The sequence below is a fragment of the Penicillium atrosanguineum genome (assembly GCF_028827265.1).
Source record: "Penicillium atrosanguineum strain IBT 20685 chromosome Unknown utg000007l_segment0_segment0, whole genome shotgun sequence".
NCBI classification, from domain to species: domain Eukaryota; kingdom Fungi; phylum Ascomycota; class Eurotiomycetes; order Eurotiales; family Aspergillaceae; genus Penicillium; species Penicillium atrosanguineum.
This window is the reverse complement of record NW_026623139.1, coordinates 2,056,468-2,078,739: the sequence shown is the minus strand read 5'-3', so window position 1 is coordinate 2,078,739 and position 22,272 is coordinate 2,056,468. Positions and strand designations below refer to the sequence as shown.

The window sequence follows — 22,272 nt, the reverse complement described above, 5'->3', positions numbered from 1 at the left end:
TTCTATCCCCCTCCCCCTTCCTGAGGCCTGAGGCGGGGCATAGTTGATCGTCGTTCTGAGATTGACCGTCTATTCTCCCCAGATTGGAGGCTTGCATGGGATGCAAAGCCTAGCTTAATTGACCTATTAAGGTTCACCATACCGTGAACCACGGCACTTGACGGCTCCTGGCGGGCCGACATAACATCAATATGCATGATAACAGTGTTAGCATATGTTGGTCAATTCTTGCAATGTAATCAATTTCTACGCCCAGGTCCCTCGATATACACTGTAAGGGCCTATACAGTTCAATTTCTCGAACTCCCGATTTTGCGGCGGGCACCCGGAGCCTCCAGGAGGTCGCCACTCCGCTCGGCAAGGAAAAGAGATCGGAGCGCGGGCTCCGCAGCCATTAGCTTTCGACATTGTCTCTGGGGAACCGACTAAGCCCGGCTCTTCTGCGGATTTCTATCTGCCGACTCCTCGCTCGGTCAAGCAACTACGCCCCTAACGCCGAACATCCACTGTCTCTTGCGTTACATATTGGGCCCTCAGACCCACAACGGGGTCGCGACCATCTTCCCCGATTTATGATCCTGTGATGTCAATTCCAGCCCATCCTAGCCTCACGGCATTTTTGGACATGATCTGTTGCCGATTCCTTGTCTAAAGATCCAATTTAGTATTATTTTCAATCGCTAGAGCCTTATCCGCGTAGCTACAATGCGTACCTTTTTTAGATATACGAGATGCATGGCCGGAATGAGTATGGCCCTCCATATCCGCTTTCCAACCGTTTTAACCGTCACTATGGACCAGAGCAGCATGGTTATCCTCTGCATTCCTGGAGCTCCACTCTACCTTCATAGGCAATTTTAATCTCATTCTCGGTCACGGAAAGTAGCCAAACGCGCAAAGGAAAGTTTTGACCCGATATTGTATTTCTGACGTCTTAATGCGGGGTCTCCAGCAAGGACTCAAGGCGCCATCAGGTTCTGCGAAAACCGTTTCGGACTCCACACACGTTGACTCCAGTCGATGCTCGGCCACCCTTTGCTTGCTTTTGCGAAGTACAGACATAGGTTTTATATGCAGCTATCTATGGCCAGCGTCGAAACAAGATCAATGTGATATCAGCGCGATTGTTTACCCGGATTCCCGCGCCACGCGTCCACCGAGCAAACAAATCTGCATCATAGATTCTCCGTTGCGTAAAATGTACTCATGCGATACTGAGTTTCGCCGTCATACACAGATAAATCCTGCAAAGCCTGTCGACCTTCTCGTTCAATGGCAGCACGGATTTCTGGACTGCGTGGCGTGATTCTGCACTCGAAAGGATTGGGTCTCATGTTGAGACCATTACTGCACGGCGATCAGTCAGTCCACGTGATGCGATCAGATAAATCTCTTGACTAGTGGCCACTTACGTATAATCGAAGATGTCCACAGGTATTTCGTTGCCTTGATCATTCAAAGCCTTCTCAATCCGAAACCCCCATAGCAGTCTCGCCACGGTGATGAAGGTCCCTTGCTCTGCAAGACCTTGCCCGCTACACACTCTCCGCCCCCACCCAAAGGTCATATATCCCTTCTCACCGGGAAATGGTCTTTGATCGAGACTATCCTTGACATATCTATCCGGGTTAAAGCGGTCGGGATCGGGGAATTCCCGCTCGTTATGGTGGATGGCCCACACGTTTCCCTGGACCCAAGTGTTGCGCGGGATCAACCATCCCTGGATGCATCTTATCAGTAACAACCCGTGTGCTAGGCCGCTTTGAGCGGCACGGAGAGTTGCTTAGCTTGCTACCTTATAATGATCGTCCTTTATCGGCGCGTGAGGCTGCCCTCCGATAATCGCCACTGATCGCCAGCGGAGCACTTCCTTTACAAACGCTTTCACGTATGGTAGATCTGCTTCGTCCTGGAACATTGGGCTCCGGTGTGGCCCCACCACCCGGTCGAGTTCTTCCCATGCTTTTGTCAGTGTTTCGGGGAAGGCGCAGCAGGCGAGTACGAAGGTTACTAGTGTTGAGCTTGACGTGTCGCTTCCTGCGCCGAATAGGTTTCCTGAGAGAGAGGATATCTCCATACGGGAGAGATTGTGTTTGGGCGCTTCTTCAAAGATCTTCTTTGCATAACACTGCTCGGCATTGGGATTGTTGACTGCTTCTTCGGCCAGGGCGTAAAAGAATGGTCTGCCGCGTCCTTGTCCCTTTCCTAAGCCCTGTTTCCACGGCGCCATCCAATTTGGAAACTTGGCAAGAACTGTCCCCCAATTAGCAAAATGACACATCGGGGTATACCACGGGACACTGAGTAGACCACTCACATGGGAACGACTCCATCAACATAGGAAAAGTCTTCCCAGGTACATTCAACTCCGCCGCACGTTGCATGACCGCAATAACCTCAGTAATAATAGGATCCGTAAACGTAGCAACGCGTCTCCCGAAACCAATAATAGATACCACACTGGTTGCATATCTCTCGAAATGCTTCACGTATTGCTTGGGCTCTCGCAAAAGGTCGAACGCAACTACCTTGCTTTCATCATTCTGGAAACCACGGTAGTTGCGTACTTGCTGTAAGCCGACTCCCATATGTGTCAATTTCCTGTGTAGTCTCCATCGATCACCGTAGTACATGTTGACTAAATTGGACTGCCCTGCGCCTAATTCACTGAATACGACCATGCGTGGTCGAGACGCGTAGATTGCGGCTCGTTTGTCGAGGAGTTCGTTGGCTGTCCAAGCATCGCAGATCCAGATAGTTGGGCGTCTGCCTGTCCAGAATGTGATTATTGGTGAATTGAACTTTTTTGATAGTTGTTCAAAGTAAATCCACGGCTTGCTGTCTGGGAGGAGATGAGTATTTCCCACTAGAGGGAGAGGGAATGGTCCTGGAGGCTACAGAATATCAGCTCGATCTTTCAAATTCCCAACTTGGCTTACCATTTGAAAATATAAGTAAATCATGTAGCTATAGTCTAGCAAGAGTAGGAGCCCCAGAGCTACCAGTGCAACAAGTGCTATTGTGCTGATGTTGACCTGGTTCCATCCTGAATAGGTGAGAATCCTCTGAGTCTGCAGAAGAGCCATAAGCTCTTCGGCCTTTTCAGCAATCATCGTGTTGGTTGAGTTTGACTAGCAAGTCTTGAATTATTGAGACTAGAGGGGGAAAGCTCCAACTAGAAAATCAGGAGGAAGCAGCAACGCCGCTTGTCCGCATCCAAATATATCCAATGTCCCAATGAATTATTTCACATTAGCCATGACCTATTCTTACCCCGCCTGTGGGTCTAATCTGAAAATGCACCTGTAACCAGTGGGGAAGATTGATGTGAATCCAGTGGAGGGTGAAGTGTGAGATATGGGTTGAAATGCGGGCGAGAGCACCATGCTCTGCAGGGATATGCGAAAGGCCCCACATATTGAGCCCATTAATGAAGGCATGCGCACCCCCGTGGTATCGGCTTGTGGAGGAAGATCGAGACAGGACTGCAATATCTCGGCATAGGTTGCTTGTTAGGCTCATGTAGATTGCGCGATACCAGAGCTGAAAAGAATGCAGGAAAACATACGTAGAAGAAGCCCGTCGAGAATTCCGATTGTAAGTAGCATCGACACATCTCTTTCCATGAATCACTGTATCCCGAATTGAAAAACAGACCAGCTCAGTGGGGCTGCCAGCCCCAGATTTTCTTTAGCTCGGGAAGTATTTGCGGGGTTTGTGGGGGAATCACTTCCGGGTCTGCTAGAAACGCAACATATCATTGCTTCCTGTCTGGATAATAAGCAATAACGTGTCATGCACTCCGCAGATACATCCTCCAGCCGAGTAGTCGCAGCCAGGTATGGGCCTGCAAGCGCCCCTCGCAAAGTCCTCGGCACAGGTGATTTCATCTATAGCCGGAATGTCTATATTTGATGAATACTGTCACCCCTTGTAGTGAACATGAATCTTGTCTCCACGCTTTCCATTTCAAAGCGTACTTCTATTTCTAGGCAGTGCTTGGCACATCTCCACCATGGAAGACAACAGCTTATCCACAACAACTCTATGGCAGAATCGAAAATGCCTCCTTCTTTGCTGTCTCGTCTCTATGGCCAACATGCAATACGGCTTCGATCTTGCAGCCGTTGGATCATTACAGGCCATGCCTGGATTTCTCAAAGTTTTTGGATACCCTGATCCGACAAGTGACACAGGGTACGGGATCGATGTGAGTATACAATCCACGAACGACCTAAAAGTATTGACATTGGAACTAGAGCACAGTCCAACAACTGATAACATCCCTTTTGACCCTTGGATCATTCGTCTCATCCCTTGTCGCAGGCTTCTTCTCGGCATATCTCGGTCGACGGCATGCACTATGGCTCGCATGCATCGTCAACGCCGTCGCAGTCGGCATCCAAATCGGAACAACAACACCTGGCGTTCTATATCTAGGCCGTCTGCTTTTGGGATTCGCAAACGGGTTCTTGGTGACCTTCTCCAATATTTACACAGCGGAAGTATCGCCCGCTCACATGCGCGGCGTAATGGTCGCGTTATTCGCGTATTGGGTGAATATCGGGAGCGTGATGGGTTCAGTGGTTGATAACAAGACCAAAGAGCGTCTTGATAAATTATCATATCGCATTCCATTGGCTTGCCTCTACATTGTGCCAGTTTTGCTCTTCGTCGCGCTATTCTTTGTCCCTGAGAGTCCGAGATGGCTACTTCATCGTGGGAAAAAGCAGGATGCTAGGAAGGCATTGGAACAGCTTCGTGGGAGTAGCTATGCGACATTACTTGCACCATCCCGTGAAAGTAAAAAGGGCGATGAAAAAGCCAATGCCAAAGTCACGAGCACAGTCCCAACTCTTCTAGAGATAGAATGGGCCGAGATGGTGAAAGGAGTCGAAGAAGAGAAACGGGAACAAGGCACCGTTTCCGCCCTCGATATGTTCCGAGGTATATTTCTGAATTTGAACCCTCCACAGCAATCATACTAACAAACCCCAGGAGTTGACCTCCGTCGCACGATCCTCTGTTACTGCATGATCGGCTGCCAAACCGCTTCAGGCGTGTGGTTCCTAATCGGTTACCAGACATATTTCTTCACGGTATGCGGAATAACGAAAGCCTTCGAATTCTCCATAATGAACACTTGCTTCGGATTCCTCGGGGTCAATGTCGGCATGTATGCTATTCGTGAACTCCTCGGTCGGCGCGCAATCCTCATGCTCGGCGCTATCGCATGCGGTCTATGTCAACTTGCCAGCGCGATCGCTGCTACTGTGAGCCCTGCGTCGCTGCCAACAGGCCAGACACTCGTGGCATTTACTGCTCTGTTCATGTTTTTCTATAACGGATGTGTCGGCGCAGCCAGTTACCCTGTTGCGACGGAGTTAGTTAGTTCGAGGCTACGAGCTTGGACGGTTGGAACGGCGACATCGTTGGGGTATTTGTTGGCTTGGTTGGTTAACTTTTGTACGCCGTATTTCATTAATCCGGAGCACTTAAATTGGGGGGCTAGGTATGGCTATATTTGGTTTGCTTCGAATGTGCTTTGTGTGGGGTTCTTTTATTTCTGGATGCCGGAGATGAAGGGTCGCTCTTTGGAGGAACTGGATGAGATTTTTGAGGCGCAAGTTCCGGCGAGGAAGTTTGAGGGTTATCGGACTGTTATTAGGGAGGTGGCGAGGATTGAGGCTGTCAATGCGAAGGAAATTGGGATTGGTGAGAAGGATATGGATTGAGTTTTGCGAATGGTATGTAAGTGACGGAGGTCTAAAGATCAAAAAGATGTCAGAAAGGCAAGAATCTCGATTATTTGATTGGCTTTTCTCTTTATAAAACAAAGTAAGGGACCACCATACGCCAATATTCATGAATAGTTGAGATAAATGCGATAACGCCTTAACATGCTTGCATCGAATAGATTGAAAAAGAGCACGACTGAACAAAACGTGGCCTTTGGAGCAAATGAACTGGGACATAGAGGGGTCATGTGGGGTCATGCTGGAGTGCTGAAGTCGTCATCATGGATGCTGAGTAGTATGTTCAAGGAATGGTTTCGTGGGGAATGTACAAAGATAGTTTCATGAAGGACATCAGCTTGCATATATGTCAAGCTACAATAATAGCCTTGCGATTTAGTTGATTCATGACGAAGAAGGAATCTGTCAGTGGGTTGGGTCGTAGTCGTTAGGCGGTAAACATGAGTCGTAGGCGGCTGGGGCCCTTCTTTTTCTTCTCCCTGGGTCGTTTCTCTTTCTCAGGGACGAAGCTGCCGGACTTGGAGGGTGCTCGGCTAGGGGCTTTGCTGGGCGCTTTGCTGGGGACTTTGCTCGGAGCTCGACTGGGTGCCTGGCTGGAAGCTCGTGGTGGAGCCTTGGAAGGCCTGGAAAAGAATCCAGAAGGTGCCCTGGATGTGGTATCGTAATCGGCCCTAGAACGCCCAGCCGAACGGGCACGAGTGTGCCGGGATGTACGCGAGCGACCAGAATGGCGAGATGATGCAACAGATTCATCGTCGAACTTGAAGCGCGGGTCCCGCTCTAGGCGCGCAGTGGTGACATCGATGCCCGACATTGCTGCTGCCTTAGGCGTGATGAACTCCCCATCTACCGAGGTCCCCACACTCCTAGCTTCGATATCTGCGACGCCCCGTCTCCACATTTCCACATGACTGAGTTGTTCCACGTTGAGCTCCATCATGTCGTCCATGCCGATCGACTCCTCTTGCTTTCCCCCGCTAGCGGTCTCGCCCTGGATCTTCTTGATGATCTTGTACCCCCCAGCATGACAACTGTGACACCAAGTCCGACACCGGCGGCGATAAGGAACTGCGGGCTCGATAGGAGGGCGAACACCGCGGGGCTTGCAGATTTCAATGCGGATAGCGCGGCTGGGGCCATCTTGCTGGCAAGAGTGCTGATCTCTGCCAGAGTTAGAGCGACAGCAGCCATCGCATCGGGATTTTTCTGAAGATGCGATATGGTGGCTGTTGCGCTGTGTTGAACGCAGTGTGCTTCCTCCAGAAGCCACTGTGCCTTATTCACCAGCCCGTCGAGCTGATTTTGATCATTGGGGCCAGGAGGGCTGTATCGCGACAAGGCAGCAGGGTGAGCTTCTCCGTATGCAAGGTCCATATCGATGTGAGCATCGGACTTAGACCGAGCAGTGAGTGGGCGACCCTCGGGTTCTCGGACAGCGATTTCATGGTGAGTGTGTCGACGGGAAATGCCCGACGGAGCGTAACGTGATTCCCGACCAGACGCAGATTGCAAGTCCTGTTCATAGCGAGAAGAAGCACGACCGCGATGAACACTGCGAGTGGCATGATGTTGCGACTTTGACCGGTGACTCCGTCGTGAGCCTACGGACTTGGAGTCGTCGATCTTGTAGTGAGCAAGCGCCTGGAGGGCCTGTTCCTCGGCAAGCTTGGCATTTCGCTCCGCGTCGAAATGCGACTTGCGCTCCTTGTAGGCAGCTTTAGCCTGACTAAAGACACCGAATAGTTGTTTACTCTGCAGAACAGTTAGTTCGTGTCACGGGGGCCCTTGGATATTTGTATTGAGGCTGACATACCGTGCTGACAACCTTGCCGGACTTGTCAATCACGGCGATCGTCTGGCCGAGCGGCGCCATGGCAAATGATAAGTGAAAAGAGTTTGAAGATCACTCATGGGAATTTGAGGATCGCCGGGGCCACGAGGAGCGGTGTAGAGCCCTGGCGATTTTACCCGGGGTGCCTGACAGGCAGGATATAAATAATGGGAATAGCAAGCCAAGTATAATATATAAAAAAAAGACAGGGAAGAGAGAGTCGCGCGCGGACGTCCGGACGTCAGAGTGCAGCGACGACTGCCCAAGATGATTAATCAGGCCTCTTATGTGCCACCGAAGCAGTGATCAGCGTAAAGGGTCCGATCGGAGGCTTCTCGCACGTAGAAAAAGTGATGCGGGAAAGCAGGAGGCTGGGGATCAGAGCGATAGCATGGCATCAGCGTGCAGAGGGGTGCAGATGGTTGGGCAGAGCAGCGAACGGTGGCTGCAGGAATTATAGGGCTAAGGGCCCAGTTGGGTGACAGCGATGCGAAGGCAGAAGCGAATCAAGACTCGGCGGCTACTGGATTGGAAGCTCACATCTCATCACACAGCTCGTTGGGCGCAAAGGATCGTGTGGAGAAGTGGTTTGCTGTCGCCTTCTGATTGCACGAGAAGTGAAATCCAAGTGAAAAAGAGGGCGATAGATTGAGAATAGACTGAAATTCAATAAATCGGGAAGTCACACCTGGACTCCGTCTACACAGAAGCAAAGAAGCGGTGACCCGCGGGTTGTGATTGGCCCACTCGGTCACCGCCACTGTGGCTGGTGCTGGCCGCCACAGATACTGAGCAGTGGCGGTGCTGCCTGCTCCCTCTCAGCTCAGCAGTGCTGGGTCCCTTATGGAATACATCCCTGCCGACGAATATATATACTGTAGGCAACTACGTATTTCCACGGACTCCGACTGGTAGCTATCTAGATTGGAAGGAGCACGATGACGACGAATGGCGCGATTCCCCTGTACTACTCGCACATTCAATGCCGCTTGGCGTAGGTTGAACACTGCAGGAACTTAGAGTCCGATCCGATCAGGGGACGAGCCCCAAGGTCATCTGTCTTATCTGTCTCTGCTGATCACAGTCGGTGGACTTGTTTCAACGTGTGCTGTGCTCCATAGGCTAGCCTATTCCTTTCAAGCTAGAGAATCCCAAGATCCTCTTTGACTCCATTGATAAACCCATTTTGATCCACGATGGCAGTACTCGAGAGCCATCGAGCTCAACCTCCATTAGCTCGACTGCTATGGGAGCCCAGGTGAGTCACACTTCAGTGGTGGGCGATCAGATCCTCATTCTGCGGCGATAGTGATAGCATGAGGGCAGACATGCGACCGTACGATACGGACACCGTAATGGCAGAGCACGATCAGAGCCCCCGAAGGACTTCAGCTAACGGTAGATCCACTAGGTCCGCCTGTTGCAGGAGTCGTCAAAGGCATGCTAGGGGTGGTGAGTCGAATATTTTATCGATGGTGCAATTGTTGTTTTTGGGAGTTCCCGCACCGCCCTTCCCGAGATGATTCATTCGGTTCGGTCCACCTTCACTTTGGCTCTTCCACTCCCCGGAATTTGGTGCCCCCAGAGAAGGGAGTATAATTGAGCCAATTGATACGAGACCGGGTCCAATCATCTACCACGGGCAGCTCAGATCATCCTGCAATTGCACCTTTGGGAAAGACGCTCGTTGGCTGACGCAGTCCCCATGATGGACACAGTGGATTCAGGAAGCACCTCCGAAGCGGAGGACCAGACCAAAACATGGGGATCCGATGCTGGACGGATTATCCCGACTTCTGACGATGCGAGCAGTTCTTTACCTCCCAGTGACTGCGGCATCGGGCACCGTGTCGTAGCCAGTCGCTCGGTTTTGGCGTTGGTTATTGACGAAGAATGTGTCTTCGCGGGTTTGCAGGGTGGTGACATTGTTGTATGTTTAAACGGCTCAAATGGGGCATTAATCTTGAAACCCTTACTAAACCTTCTGTACAGGCGTGGTCTCTGGAGACATACGATCTTGTCTTATCCGTGCACGCTCACAAGGAGAGCGTGCTAGGGCTCTACCTGTCCGATGACGGCAATCTGCTATTTTCTAGCGGTGGCGACTCTATGATCAATGTTAGTATTTCGACCAGCACACAAAGTAAGTTGGACTAATGCCTTGGTAGGTTTGGTCAACGAGGACGTTTGAACGGCTTTACTCCATTTACTCACACCACGACGTGGGTGATGTATTCTCGGTGGTGTACTCCAGCATGAACCAGACCATCTACTGTGGCGCGCAAAACACCAGCATTCAGGTACTGAAGCCCTTTCTGTCTCCCCCGTGACTCTTGGCTGACTCGTACAGTGGTGTGATCTGTCCGAGGAAGGCTCTGCCTTCAACCAGACCTCGTCTGGTAATCCACCCAAACGGACACATCGTTTCTTCGACTCCAAGGGACCCGATGGATCTCGTGCACCTGGTTCTTCAGACGGCAACCAGTCCGTCTCGGGAGGTGGCCGCACTTTAACGTTCAAGCGTGACCATCATAAGTTATTCGCCCACCATGGATATGTCTATTCTATGCTCCTTGTGAAGGGCCTGATTGAGTCGGCACCTTCCGAAGAGGCTTTACTGACAGGTGCGGGCGATGGTGTTGTGAAAGTTTGGCGCCTCGGCGAAAAGCCTGGGGCTGTCCCAACTCAGATCGCTAAGCTCCAGAATAGGGATTCGGTGCTCTCTATTGCTGTAGAAGGCTCCTTACTTTACTGTGGTCTTGCTGGTGGAGCTCTCAACATTTGGAATCTCGATTCCCATCAGCTGGTCAAACGGATCGCTAGACATACGGGTGATCTTTGGTCAGTCGAAGTTATTGGAGGCGTGGCAATTTGTGGAGACTCGACAGGAACAGTCAAGGTACTATTGAACCCGCGTTGCAGTTTATGCGCATCTGTTAATGAACCCAGAAATTCAATTCACGATTCGAAGAGGCCGGCGGGTGGGCTGCCCATGAGGGCACCATGCTCGCCTCTGCCGCGGGCCGGTTTAAAGACCGATACATATACGCCACTGGAGGAAACGACAATACTGTTGGGATCTGGGATCTGACAGAGTTCTTCCTGACACAGGATGAATTGCCTCCTATCAGCAATGGCATGTACCGTACCGCTCGGCAGAACTTGAGAGCCCTGCTAATACATTTGCATATAGACGAAATGGTCAACAGCCTTGCCAAATTTGTCTCGTACAAAACCATTTCGGCAAGCCCCAAGTTCTCCGGAGAGTGCAACCAGGGAGCTGCCTTCTTGCGCCGACACTGCAACTATCTCGGTGCAAAGACGAAACTCTTGCCCACAGGCCAAGATACCAACCCTATAGTATTTGCTAGATTTAACGCTACGTCGAACGACAAGGTTGAGAAGACAGTTCTCTTCTATGGCCACTATGATGTTGTCGGCGCTGATACCAACCGACTGAAGTGGAAGTCAGACCCGTACCAGCTCACTTCAATCAATGGATTCCTCTACGGTCGTGGTGTTTCAGATAACAAGGGTCCCATCTTGGCTTCACTCTATGCGGCAGCGGACCTCGCCCGGACGAAGTCCCTCCGTTGCAATGTCGTGTTCCTAATCGAGGGCGAGGAGGAGTCGGGGTCCCAGGGCTTCCACCAGACTGTACGAGATTACAAGGATGAGATTGGTGCAGTCGACTGGATTCTACTTGCCAATAGTTACTGGCTCGACGACTATAACCCGTGTTTGACCTACGGACTCCGAGGAGTCGTGCATGCCAACTTGGTCGTGACGAGCGACCATCCCGATTTGCACAGTGGTATCGATGGTAGCGCGTTGCTGGATGAACCGGTCAAGGATCTTTCACTTCTCTTGGCTACCATGGTTGGACGCAAGGGTCGTATCAACCTACCAGGCTTCCATGATGCCGTCCGACCTCTCTCAGATGCTGAGCAAAAGCGCTTCGAGGCCATTGCCGATGTTCTGCTGCCCCACCACCCAGAGATTACTGATAGCCAGGCCCTGATCAAATCCCTGATGTACAGATGGCGTGAGCCCTCGTTGACCGTCCACTCGATGGAGGTCCCCGGGAAGAGCGGAGCCACCACGATTGCGCGGCGAGCGAAAGCCAGCCTCTCCATCCGTATTGTCCCTGATCAACAAGCGGAAGAGGTGGCAGCAAACCTAACAGCTTATGCGCAAGAGCAATTCGACTTACTCGAGTCGCAGAATGATCTGACCGTTGAAATTACCGGCAAGTCAGACGCGTGGCTCGGAGATCCCGACAATCAGCTCTTCGCGACCCTCTCACAGGCCATCACCGCCGCATGGACCCCGGACCAGCAGACCTCGAAGCACCAGTACCCAGCCCTTCCGGCACTCTCCAATGGCCGGGCACCCGCGAAAGCATCCGGACCAGGCCTTTTGCGCAAAGATTCCAACGACAGTCTCGCCTCGCATGTCGACCGAGTGATCAGCTCAACAACCACTTCTTCAGCCGGAAAAACGGGCGCCCACCGACGCTCCACACCATCAACGGCTCCCGTCCCAACATCTTCAACGCTTACCAAAGCCGCGAGCGACGATCCGGCCACACTACCGGTCTGGGACAAATCCGACCCGCAGCCCGAGAGCGGACCCGTCACCGGAACAACCTCGCCGTCAGCGTCTGCCGTGAAACCGATCTTCATCCGGGAGGGCGGATCCATTCCGACAATACGGTTCCTAGAAAAGGAGTTTTCGGCCCCTGCGGCTAATTTGCCATGTGGCCAGGCTAGTGACAATGCCCACCTGGACAACGAGCGGATGCGGGTGGAGAATCTGTACAAAAGTCGAGAGATCTTCCGCTACGTCTTTGCAAACCTGGTGGATTAGCTTTGAACTTGGTGCATTCTGCTGGTGTCATGATTTTTTTTATTGTTGCCTTTCCGTTTCCCCTCATTATGCAAGAGGGGTGACTTTTGCATGTCTCATTTCTGATACTGTGGTCTTTTTGTAAATCGTGTCCGATCCCTGTTGACATGGATCCCGAGTCATGAGATGGTGTACATGGGTCGTAGGTCACTTGCAGCACTCGATATGGGGTGTTACCCAATTATCCAACGAGGGGCCGCTATCATCCGGCGCATGGCAGTGGAGAAACAACATCATCTTTCGATATTTAACTTCACCAATTCCTGTAAACTAGTCCGAACAGATGGGTTAATGCACGCAAGTTGATAACATCTCCCAAGGAGGTTTCGCCCCCCTATTCTTCACCGCGGGCCGTTTCATGTCTCAGTCCACCCGGGCCGGTTCCCCGCATAAAGAGCAATGTCCATTCGTTGGAACTGTTGGAAGGATTTTGATCCGCGTGCTTTTGTCATGTCCTTGTTCCTTTGCATCCTTAACCCTGGGTGTGTTGCGTATCTATCGCATAGCCGGTTTCAAATTGAGGAGACCGTGCCGGAAGCCAATGGTATGACTTGGAGCTTACTCCAAACATACAAACCCTCGGGTATTTCTACTGATCTTTATACTTTGGCAGTCGGGGATGGGGAAAACAGACTGGTCACAAATCAGCAGCAGTGAAGAGCGGCCTTGACTTTCCTTATTGGGTCGTGAGGATCCCCACCGAGGATTCCGCATTGTGCATTGTTCGAGTATAGGTACTGGAGTACCTTCGCACAACCAAAGGGGACATAGGGGATATAGGGGACGTAGGGGACACTGGGAAACATAGGGGAAAGACCACGCCCAGATGTTCCCCAGCTCCGTAGTCCTTCCGAGGCCGAACTGGCGCCGCAGGCTCAGTTCAAGCTGAGGAAAGTATAATAATGGTGTGGTCATCCCGAACCAAATCCCCTCCCGTCTTTTCTGGATCCATCGCTTTTCCCCCCCCTCCGTTACCTTTTCATCTTCCCTTGTCCCTGCAATCATGGAAAGCCACTGTGATGAGACTATTTATCTCCTCGGGCGGAGTGAGGCCGAGACCACACGGTAAGTTCCACGCACTGCGCGTATGTCGACGTCATGACGATCCCGCGTTCCTCAACCCGATCCCCCAATCTCCCAATCCCACAATCCCAGCAACACACAAAAACAAAAACAAAGACAAAAGCACACGACCCCCCCCGAAAAAAACAAAATGAACATGTTTTGCAGCCTGCCATAGCCCATACCGGGGGCCAATTCTCTCTCGAGGGGATTCCACCGGGCTGGATTGTCGGGCCATGATCCCTGTCCAAGCAGTGATTACGGGACCTGCAGGCGACCCGACACTCTGGACATCCAATCTGCAGGCCCCAATGGTCACCCACTTGGCAACCCACTTCTTCCAGAACCTTTGGGCTAATTTCTTAGTCTGAATAAACAACACCGCTTCCTGGTTGCAATCTCCGGCGGCGAACTGATCCATCCATCTATTCCTATTGAAGGAATTACCGCTGTTGCCGACGTCGGTACTGGAACTGGGTATGTCTTGGTTGATCCACGTGCCCAATCCGTTACCCAATATACTCCCAAGCCATCACATTTCAATTCCCCGCTTGAACAGTGAAAGGAAAGAACTTGAAACATATCGACAGTACCTATTTTAAAGAAAAAAAAAAAAAAAAAAAAAGGATTCAAAATATAATACTTACCCCAAATACAGAATCTGGCTCGCAGACCTCGCCAAACGCCTCCCAAATGCACCATCAGTCTACATGCACGGATTCGACGTCTCAGACGCCCAATTCCCACCCGATAACACAATAATTGGACCCCAAGGTCGAAAGATCCCATTAAATGTTCAAGACGGCTTGAAGCCATACCCGGCAGAACACCTCGCTCGCTACGATATAGTCCACATCCGACTATTGACAGCAGGTCTACCGCAAGATGGTTACGCCACCGTATTGAAGAACGCCCGAGACCTGCTAAGTAACCCACCCCATCTCAATCCCGAAAATGCCATGGTTTATCAAGACAAAATACTAACGAATATAGAACCAACCGGTTGGATCCAATGGGAAGAGGTCGACCATACCACGTTCTGCACAAACAAACTCCCCGAACACCCCGCAATAACGAAACTACGCAATGCCACCATTGATGCAATGCTGAAACTAGGTCTGTGGCCATTCGCGCCACAGCGCGTCTTCGATGAGATCTCGAAAGCGCGGTTTCAGAATGTTCGGCGCGAAACGTACACTACTGTTGGGAAGGAGCATTTGCATGAGATAGCGCCGAAGTGGGTTGCTAATGTTATGCGGGCGTTGGTCCCGCCTTCGATGGTTGTCAATGGACAGGCGAGGAATGAGGAGGAGGGAAAGGCCAAGGTTGAGGTTTTGATTCGACAGTTTGAGGAGCATTGTGAGGAGGCGTTGCCGTTGGTCAATTTTGGAGTCACAGTTGCGCAGAGGTGCGACTGATCATTTTTTTCGAGGGAGTACTTCTTTGTGGTCTTGGCGAGCGTTGTACTTATTGGAGGATCACTACGCTTGGTCTTGGGCTTTGGTTTGGCATTGTACGCACACGCATAGCATTACGGATATTTTGGCATTGCAGCAATTGTTTGGTTTCATTTGGGGTATTCTCTCATTACTACATGAATTCTGGTTTGAATAGACACCGTCTAGCTTCCAGTTACTCTGTAAGCTGGATGGTTGGTGATGAAACTATTGTTTCTGAAAGGAGGTTGCACCCGCTCCCGGGGGAGGCCTCTTGCTCGCTTCTTGACCGCTGTGCGACTCATTATACTCGTGGATGCAAACTCCGCGTAGCAGTGGAGAGAACCTCTGAAATTTAATATGTGACTACGGCGGTTATCAGGATTTCCCAACAAAGTAAGATGGATTCGAATACTTCGTCAATGTGACCGAGGGGGCAGCTCGGGAATCCCGGATGTATAAAATCCAGAGGCGTGTCAACCCATTGATTGAGCGTGGTATACCCTGCTCTATCCTGAATTTCTTGTATAGTGGCATCGACTTTAAGTATAAACGGCACCCCCACATCTACTGGCTTATGAGCCCAGCAGAATTGGGCAAAAATCGCCGTTGTAATAACACTGAGAGTCGTAAGTTCCAGGGTTGTGATGGTCAAATCTTGACATGCACGACCAGTGCAGGTAACAACGAACCATAAAGCTTGCGAAAAGCCAATGATCCTCATAATCATTGAAGCCTTGTCTTTGTCGTTGATGATGTCCCTCTCTAGAATGATTTGATTTATGATTTGATTTGAAATCATTGGTTCCTTAATCCAGTCTTCTTCGATTAAGTACCACAGCTCTCTGGCGTCAAGTGGCCAGGAGAGACCATCTCTAGTTTTTTAGGATGAACCCCTCCCCCCATGTCGGCAAAAAGGCATGCATCATAGACCACTGGGGATATTTCTTGCTGAAGTCTTTCACATATTGGCTAGTGGATTCCCATTGCCCGACTGCATTGTACTGAATAAAGTCCGGAACTAATTTGCAGGCGCTGTCTAGGAGCATTTTGCGATGAAAGCGCCACGGAAAAAGCCTGTATCCGGCGCACTAATATTGATGCAAAGTACAGACCAGGTACAGAGGAAGATATTCAACGAGCACGACCAAAGAATGTCAATGGTTCCCCGCCCGTCCGGAGAAGAAGTCCAGCCTTGAACGTCTATTATAGAGTTTGCCATACTAATCACAATGCACCTGTGTAGGCCTTCATGCCGCAAGAAGTTTTGTAAGGGCTGTGTACATGAAAATTCGAAGGGACAAGTGGCTAGCAGGGAGTTTATAGATTATGGTAATTCAAAATTAAAGATCAAAAAAAGAAACAGTGATCAGGCACAGTTATAAGCAGCCTCACAGATAGACTAGTGTGGCTGTGTGCACATGTCACTAAATGGATTTGGGGCTAGCGCCTCCATAGCCTCCTTCGCAGAGAAACAATTCGTAGGTGTATTCGGGGGAATCTATTTTCGAATATGGCAGTATGGTATAGAAACTGATCCTTCGTAGCCAGATAACGAAGTTTCGTGCCATTTTTCATGGATTTGGATATTTGTTGGTGCGAAATTAAGATGTCTGAGTTGAGGCCACATCATGATAGGGTTGGTTATTATCAGATCTCAATACATTACCAAACGGATCTCTTCGGTTTCATCGATTTACATACTGTAAAGATCTAACAGTTCCCAGCTCATCTCCAGTGCGTGCCCGACATTTCACTGGTCAAGCTCTGCAAGATAACTTTCGTGCATAGTATCTTTAACTTGTGCCTCAGAATTTGCCATCTTCGAGATGGCCATCGAATCTTAGTGAGCATATTAGTGTATACGCAGAGGTGCTGACAAAAGACTTGTAGGTTTGGAGGAAGTGCTCCCAGAACGTAGCTACGGGCACGTCATTTGAATTCTCTGTCAATGATCCACCATTCTCGTGATGCTGGATCATTAAGTTTTGCCTCGGAAGGACTTTAGCATGCGATTATTGTCTGTCACATAGTCGGAGACTTGTTGCAAACACGAACAAGGAATAGCAGAACCATCAGTAAGACCGCGGCGAGAATCGACGACCAAAAGTCAAGCATGGTTGCGACGTGGGGCATTTATTGACGTCCACGGGTGTTATCAAAATATACCTGAAGACTGAAATTGAGGTGAGCTTGGTTCTCGTAGCGCTGGGGTCTAGTAGGCGAGGTCGCAGAAGTGAATGTACTCACAAGTGAGTGACAGGCATCTTGGTGACACTACCGTCGACACATCCTGTAGAAGTGCATGGTTGGCTGTCGATATATTTGCAACGGGGACATTAGCCGCTGGTATCATCATCATCTAGAGAACGGAAGCAACAAGGGATCTTTCAAGTGATTGATTAAACATTTGAGAGTGAGTGTGTGGGATATGAACATACAACTGATCATTCTTTGACTTCTTGTTCGGTTTGATATGAAAAAATGGATGATATTATTCGGGTACTTTCACTGATATATATCTAGCAACAATAAAAAATAGAGCCAAAACACTAACATTGTTTACGAGATGCTTATTTCGTGCATCCGAAGACCTTCAGGACCTTTATGCCCTAAAGCACTCCAGGGTTTGAGGTATTGTAACAAGGTGGATGCAGGTGTTTCGACACCCCAGACGGCATCTATCTACGTACAGAATCTTTTCTTCGCATCTACCTTTCCCCCTCCACCTCTCCAACCTCATTATATACAGTATCTGTAGTCCCCTGTTCCTGAGCCTGGAATTTGCCCACAGTATGTTGATTGCGCAAATAGGATCACCGTTTTGACCTCGCACGTTCCATCTAGCCAACTTGGGCAGAAACGCATATATTTACCTTCTCGGGCCAGATCCGAAATTTTTTAAAATAAAATTGACCCACCCTGCTCCACTTGGTCTCGTTATCTGCTGCGTGAAAGGAATTTTTTTTCTAGGCTAAACGGCTTGCGTGGCACTTTGCCTTTTTTGGGCTCGGTTCCAGAGGCTCAAAATGAAAATCTTTGTCGAGTGGACCCTGAAATTAAACACTATCGCGCGATGCGCTCTAGCCTGAACCATCTTAATGCACCTGGCCCAAAGCGTTTGCTACATAAGCCCTGATCAGTGCACTCGGTGTAGATTTCTCTGAGCACGTTCCAGGTGGTGGGTATGCGGTGCGGCGCGGCGTTCCGTAGGCCCACGTTCTAACGATCTTCGGCAGGTGGATGCTCAAAGTCCTCGCAACGGGGATCAGCCTTAGCCTCATTCGCTCGGCATGAAAATTCAGAAGGTGAAGCGGCTGATTGTGGCACCTGGCGTAGGTGTAAAAATCGCCCTATCCATTCCAGCTGAGCGGCTAAAGACGGCACGTTCTGTACCCAATCGAAGACGACAACTAGGCGTTCATACGGAGTTGTACGGGATTGAGTATTGGCGCGATGTTAGTTGAGACAAATGTGGGTTGCACCTCCGAGGTCGTTTTCAACCGCTTGTCAAAGGACGTACCCTCCCATGGTACGTAGTACAGCCTGACTAACAAGACGTTGTAAATGCGCCTGAACAATTGATTTTTTTGGTCCTTGGAGGTCTTTCAAGACATCTTAAAACAAATATTCGTATACGACTGTCTGGACTGATGTTTATGGCCGCCTAGAAGACCCACTGATGTCTCTGGCCAGGCCGTACAACAACTGAAAACGATAATACTTCAATACGAGCATAACTGATCATGAAACAGGGATAAACAATGCAATCATATCATCCATTGCAGAGATTCAATGACTTGTGTAAATCCAGGAGTAGCTTTGGAAAAAATAGTAACAACAGTCCGATGCACGCGCAGAACAAGGGAAAAATGAACAATGAATGTATGCAAGCTTGCACAAAAAATACATGCCTAAAAATATGTCACAGTTGCAACATCTCACAGATCATTGCAGGAGGCATCAACTCTGGGAGAGATCGCCGTCAACGGACTCGACTCGTTGTCCACGCTTCTTGTGGCGTCAAAATTGCAAATTCTCACGTAGGTGATGCAGAGATATTATTGCAAGAGAGGTTGATCCTCAGAAGGACCGCCGTCCGCGGGTTTGGAGTGTTGTCCATGCTTCTTACGACGACGGCGCTTTTTTGACTTGGAGTTTGAATGTGCATCAGGAAGTTCCAAATTCAAAGCATCTGGATCTGTCGCATCGGTTCTATGACTAGGTGAAGAGTCGCCAGTGGGGCGCGGCGAGTGCTCGCCGTCCGATGAGCTAGTGGCGGTGGTGTGAAGGACGACCTTGCGAATGCCGTTGACGTCCACGATTTGTTCTGTGATGCTACCACTTCGGGCTGGACCGCGGTGGTGGTATATAAATTCTGTGTGAGATTCCGTAGAGCGAACACTGCAGGTCCCCGAACTGCCTTTGCGCGTGGACCCAGAGATAGGTCGCTCTTCGCGCTCTTCGCGCTCTTCGCGCTCTTCGTGAACAGCTTCGGGGATAGAGAGCGGGGGGAGATCCTTGTATGGTTGCGTATCTGTATTGTCGATGATAAGGTCAACAGGCTGGGTTTCATGCGAATCGTAGCCATGGTGATTAGATTCAGAGTCGTTATAGTTACGAGAGATGTTATCGTGGGAGGTGGTATCTCGCGGGCTATGTTCGAAGGCAGGAATGGTGCCGTAGCCAAGCTTGAGAGCATGGGTACCATCCTTTGCGTCAACTCCCGAGCTAACAAGGCCGGCACCGATTCCACCCTGGTAGGCAGTGTTTGTAAACAGACGCTGGGAATCAGATGTGCTCTGCCCAGATTCGAAATCGGTCTGGGCTGAGCGGGATGGGGAGTTGCCACTTCGTTTGATTTTCACAGTATTGTACCGGGTTTGTCGAGGACGACTGGCCAGGTTGGAGGGGCCAAGGTGCTTGAGGTGTTCACGGATTTCATCCGTGGCGCCTCTTTGGGTGAACCACGGTTCATTGGAAATGGAAGTGATGTCGCCATTTTGTTTGCGCAGCTGGAATCGTGGAGGAGGTGGTTCAACAGAGCTTCGACGACGGGGAGGATCTGAGCGCCTTGGAACGGACGTAGATCGCGCTTCGTCCTCAATCAACTCGCCATCTGGGTGAGAAACAGACATAGGTGGCTCTTCGATAATCTTTCCCTTGGGAACACGAGATTTGGGAGCGGGTGCCATCCGACGGATGGCCTTGTGGACATCAATGAAGACATCAGATTCATCAATGATTTCTCTGCGAGAGCGTGGTCAGTGACAATAAGCCAGATGGGAATTTGGAGGGAAGCGTACTCGCCAATCAATTCTTCAATCACATCTTCGAGGGTAACAACTCCGAGAGCCCCTCGATCTTCACTTGGATATTCGGATACAAGTACCATATGGGACTTTCCTTCCTGGAAGAAGTTGACGATATCCAAGCAGCTGGTCTCAGGTCGCGTTTCTGGCAGCGTTGCCAGGGCGAATTCGCGAACACGCTTGCAGTCTTCCGGGTCGTAGGTAATGAGCATTTTGACGAGCAGCATACCGACAAAGTTCACCGGATTCTCAGGCGCGTGGATGGGTATGCGAGAATATCCTTGGGACAGGATGAGATCCATGGTATGCTCATCAAGGATGGTATCGGCAGACATGGTGAATACATCTTCCATCGGCGTCATGATGCTTCCGACGGATTTCTCCTTCAAGTCTAGGACGGCGCTGATTATGGTGACTTCGTCTGAGTTGAGCTGCTCTCCGGCCTCGCCCAATGTTTTGTGCAATGTGACGAGTGTCTTCAAACCGGCCTTTTTGTAGATAGTGCCATGGTCCTCGCCGAGGAGCCGGTCCAGTAGCTTGGCGACCGGCCAGGCAACAGGTGACATGACGTACATCAGGAGCAGGACACAGGGTGCCATCCAGGCGCCGATCGGTAGCCCGTAACGAACACAGATAGATTGGGGAACGACTTCTCCGAAGATGACGATCAATGCGGTACTTCCCAAGACCGCCGGCCACCCGCCGCCGAGGGTCCGATCGAGAACGATCGGCAGTGTCTCGTTCGTGATCACGTTGCTTAGAAGAAGAGTAACGAGCACCCAGTGCTTCCCACGTTTCAGCAGGTTCAACACACTGGCGGCATATTTCTTTTCCGATTCTTCCCCAGACGTCTTGATCACCTGCAAGTAGACCTCATCTTGGCCCATCAAGGCGATTGTAAGTCCCGCGAAAGCTCCACCACTCAGCACAAGGGCTGCGGAGATTCCCAGGTACAGCCATAAGTTTGGATCGGAGGGCTCGATCGATGGTTCGGCTTCGGTCGGCGAGAGAATGTAAGATGAGAGGACGGGAGCGGCCGTTGCGAGAGGGAAGTGAGAAAAGGTGAGGACGACAAGCTTGGCCAAGCTCAGCACGAGCGGCCGCGCGGCGAAAAGACGAGTCGCGGGCGAATTCATGTCAGGAATTGTCCGGACGCGAAGGAGTAAGTTCGAATCTCAATCTTACGGTCACAGCGGGGACATTGCCGTGACGTAGACCCGAGTGACTGCGGGCAGGGAAGGAGACAGGGAAAGGGCAGAACGGAGGGGGGGAGTGTGAGGCTGTCAAGGGCGAGTAAGCGAAGGTGGGTTTAGCACCGGTCTTGTTGCGAGCTCGAGACTACAGTATGACGCTGCACGCTGAATTGGGTTTCAAACAGAACGAATGGCAGAGATAATCCCGCGCACTATCGACACCTGGTGACTTAGGCTCTCCACTGCGGGTCCTTGTCACCCAACTCCATCGGCTCAGTCAGCTCCACCAACCCTCCACCCATCACCCAGAGCCGAGCCGTGTGCTCCCGCGGTTCTGACCGATTGGCACCGTTTTCCACATCGGGGGGTTTCCAGGAACCAGATTCGGCCCGTGCATTATATCGCGAGCTGGAGAAGACGTGGTTCCTTCGTTTCTCCTCTCTCCATATTCACTGGTCATTCAACTACTACCCATTGACAAGAGATATTCTAGCTATCACCATTATTTCATTCAAGTTCCTCCGGGCAATCATAGCTTCCTTATCCCTCATCACTACCAGGCCTACGAGGAACAGGGCCGTATTATCTATCGCCATGGATGTTGGTACTGTTGAACGATAGAACCCCGCCGGAGGTTAGTAATAAGACCAGTAGCGACTTAAACATGATGGCTAACTGACAGTCCATCAATGCTTGTGACAACTACTTAATGGCGACACGAGAGTTTAACGGGAGTAATTTGGGCAAAACAAGGCAGCCATGTGATCGTATACG

The 22,272-nt window shown here is 50.6% G+C and overlaps 6 protein-coding genes across 6 annotated transcripts; 3 read left to right on the top strand and 3 right to left on the bottom strand.

The window, feature by feature from the left end:
• Positions 1-1,175: 1,175 nt before the first annotated feature.
• Positions 1,176-3,113, bottom strand: N7443_008979 (cytochrome P450; the record flags this gene model as incomplete). Its single annotated transcript, XM_056889035.1, has 5 exons — positions 1,176-1,347; positions 1,413-1,720; positions 1,796-2,253; positions 2,318-2,894; positions 2,940-3,113. 5 exons carry the CDS (start codon positions 3,111-3,113, stop codon positions 1,176-1,178), a joined length of 1,689 nt encoding a protein of 562 aa, XP_056738337.1.
• A 902-nt stretch (positions 3,114-4,015) lies between these two features.
• N7443_008978 (Endoplasmic reticulum chaperone BiP) lies at positions 4,016-5,735 on the top strand (the record flags this gene model as incomplete). The annotated part of the gene is made up of 3 exons (XM_056889034.1): positions 4,016-4,210; positions 4,260-4,947; positions 4,999-5,735. The coding sequence occupies 3 exons, from the start codon at positions 4,016-4,018 to the stop codon at positions 5,733-5,735; spliced, it is 1,620 nt and encodes a 539-aa protein (XP_056738336.1).
• Positions 5,736-6,183: 448 nt separating this feature from the next.
• N7443_008977 (uncharacterized protein) lies at positions 6,184-7,629 on the bottom strand (the record flags this gene model as incomplete). Its single annotated transcript, XM_056889033.1, has 3 exons — positions 6,184-6,765; positions 6,786-7,508; positions 7,570-7,629. The coding sequence occupies 3 exons, from the start codon at positions 7,627-7,629 to the stop codon at positions 6,184-6,186; spliced, it is 1,365 nt and encodes a 454-aa protein (XP_056738335.1).
• Positions 7,630-9,292: 1,663 nt separating this feature from the next.
• Positions 9,293-12,456, top strand: N7443_008976 (glutamine amidotransferase subunit DUG2; the record flags this gene model as incomplete). The annotated part of the gene is made up of 5 exons (XM_056889032.1): positions 9,293-9,517; positions 9,580-9,705; positions 9,756-9,887; positions 9,938-10,486; positions 10,537-12,456. The coding sequence occupies 5 exons, from the start codon at positions 9,293-9,295 to the stop codon at positions 12,454-12,456; spliced, it is 2,952 nt and encodes a 983-aa protein (XP_056738334.1).
• Positions 12,457-13,498: 1,042 nt separating this feature from the next.
• Positions 13,499-14,975, top strand: N7443_008975 (putative LaeA-like methyltransferase; the record flags this gene model as incomplete). The annotated part of the gene is made up of 3 exons (XM_056889031.1): positions 13,499-13,560; positions 13,924-14,034; positions 14,216-14,975. The coding sequence occupies 3 exons, from the start codon at positions 13,499-13,501 to the stop codon at positions 14,973-14,975; spliced, it is 933 nt and encodes a 310-aa protein (XP_056738333.1).
• Positions 14,976-19,054: 4,079 nt separating this feature from the next.
• N7443_008974 (putative DUF21 and CBS domain protein (Mam3)) lies at positions 19,055-21,441 on the bottom strand (the record flags this gene model as incomplete). The annotated part of the gene is made up of 2 exons (XM_056889030.1): positions 19,055-20,243; positions 20,300-21,441. 2 exons carry the CDS (start codon positions 21,439-21,441, stop codon positions 19,055-19,057), a joined length of 2,331 nt encoding a protein of 776 aa, XP_056738332.1.
• Positions 21,442-22,272: the final 831 nt, after the last annotated feature.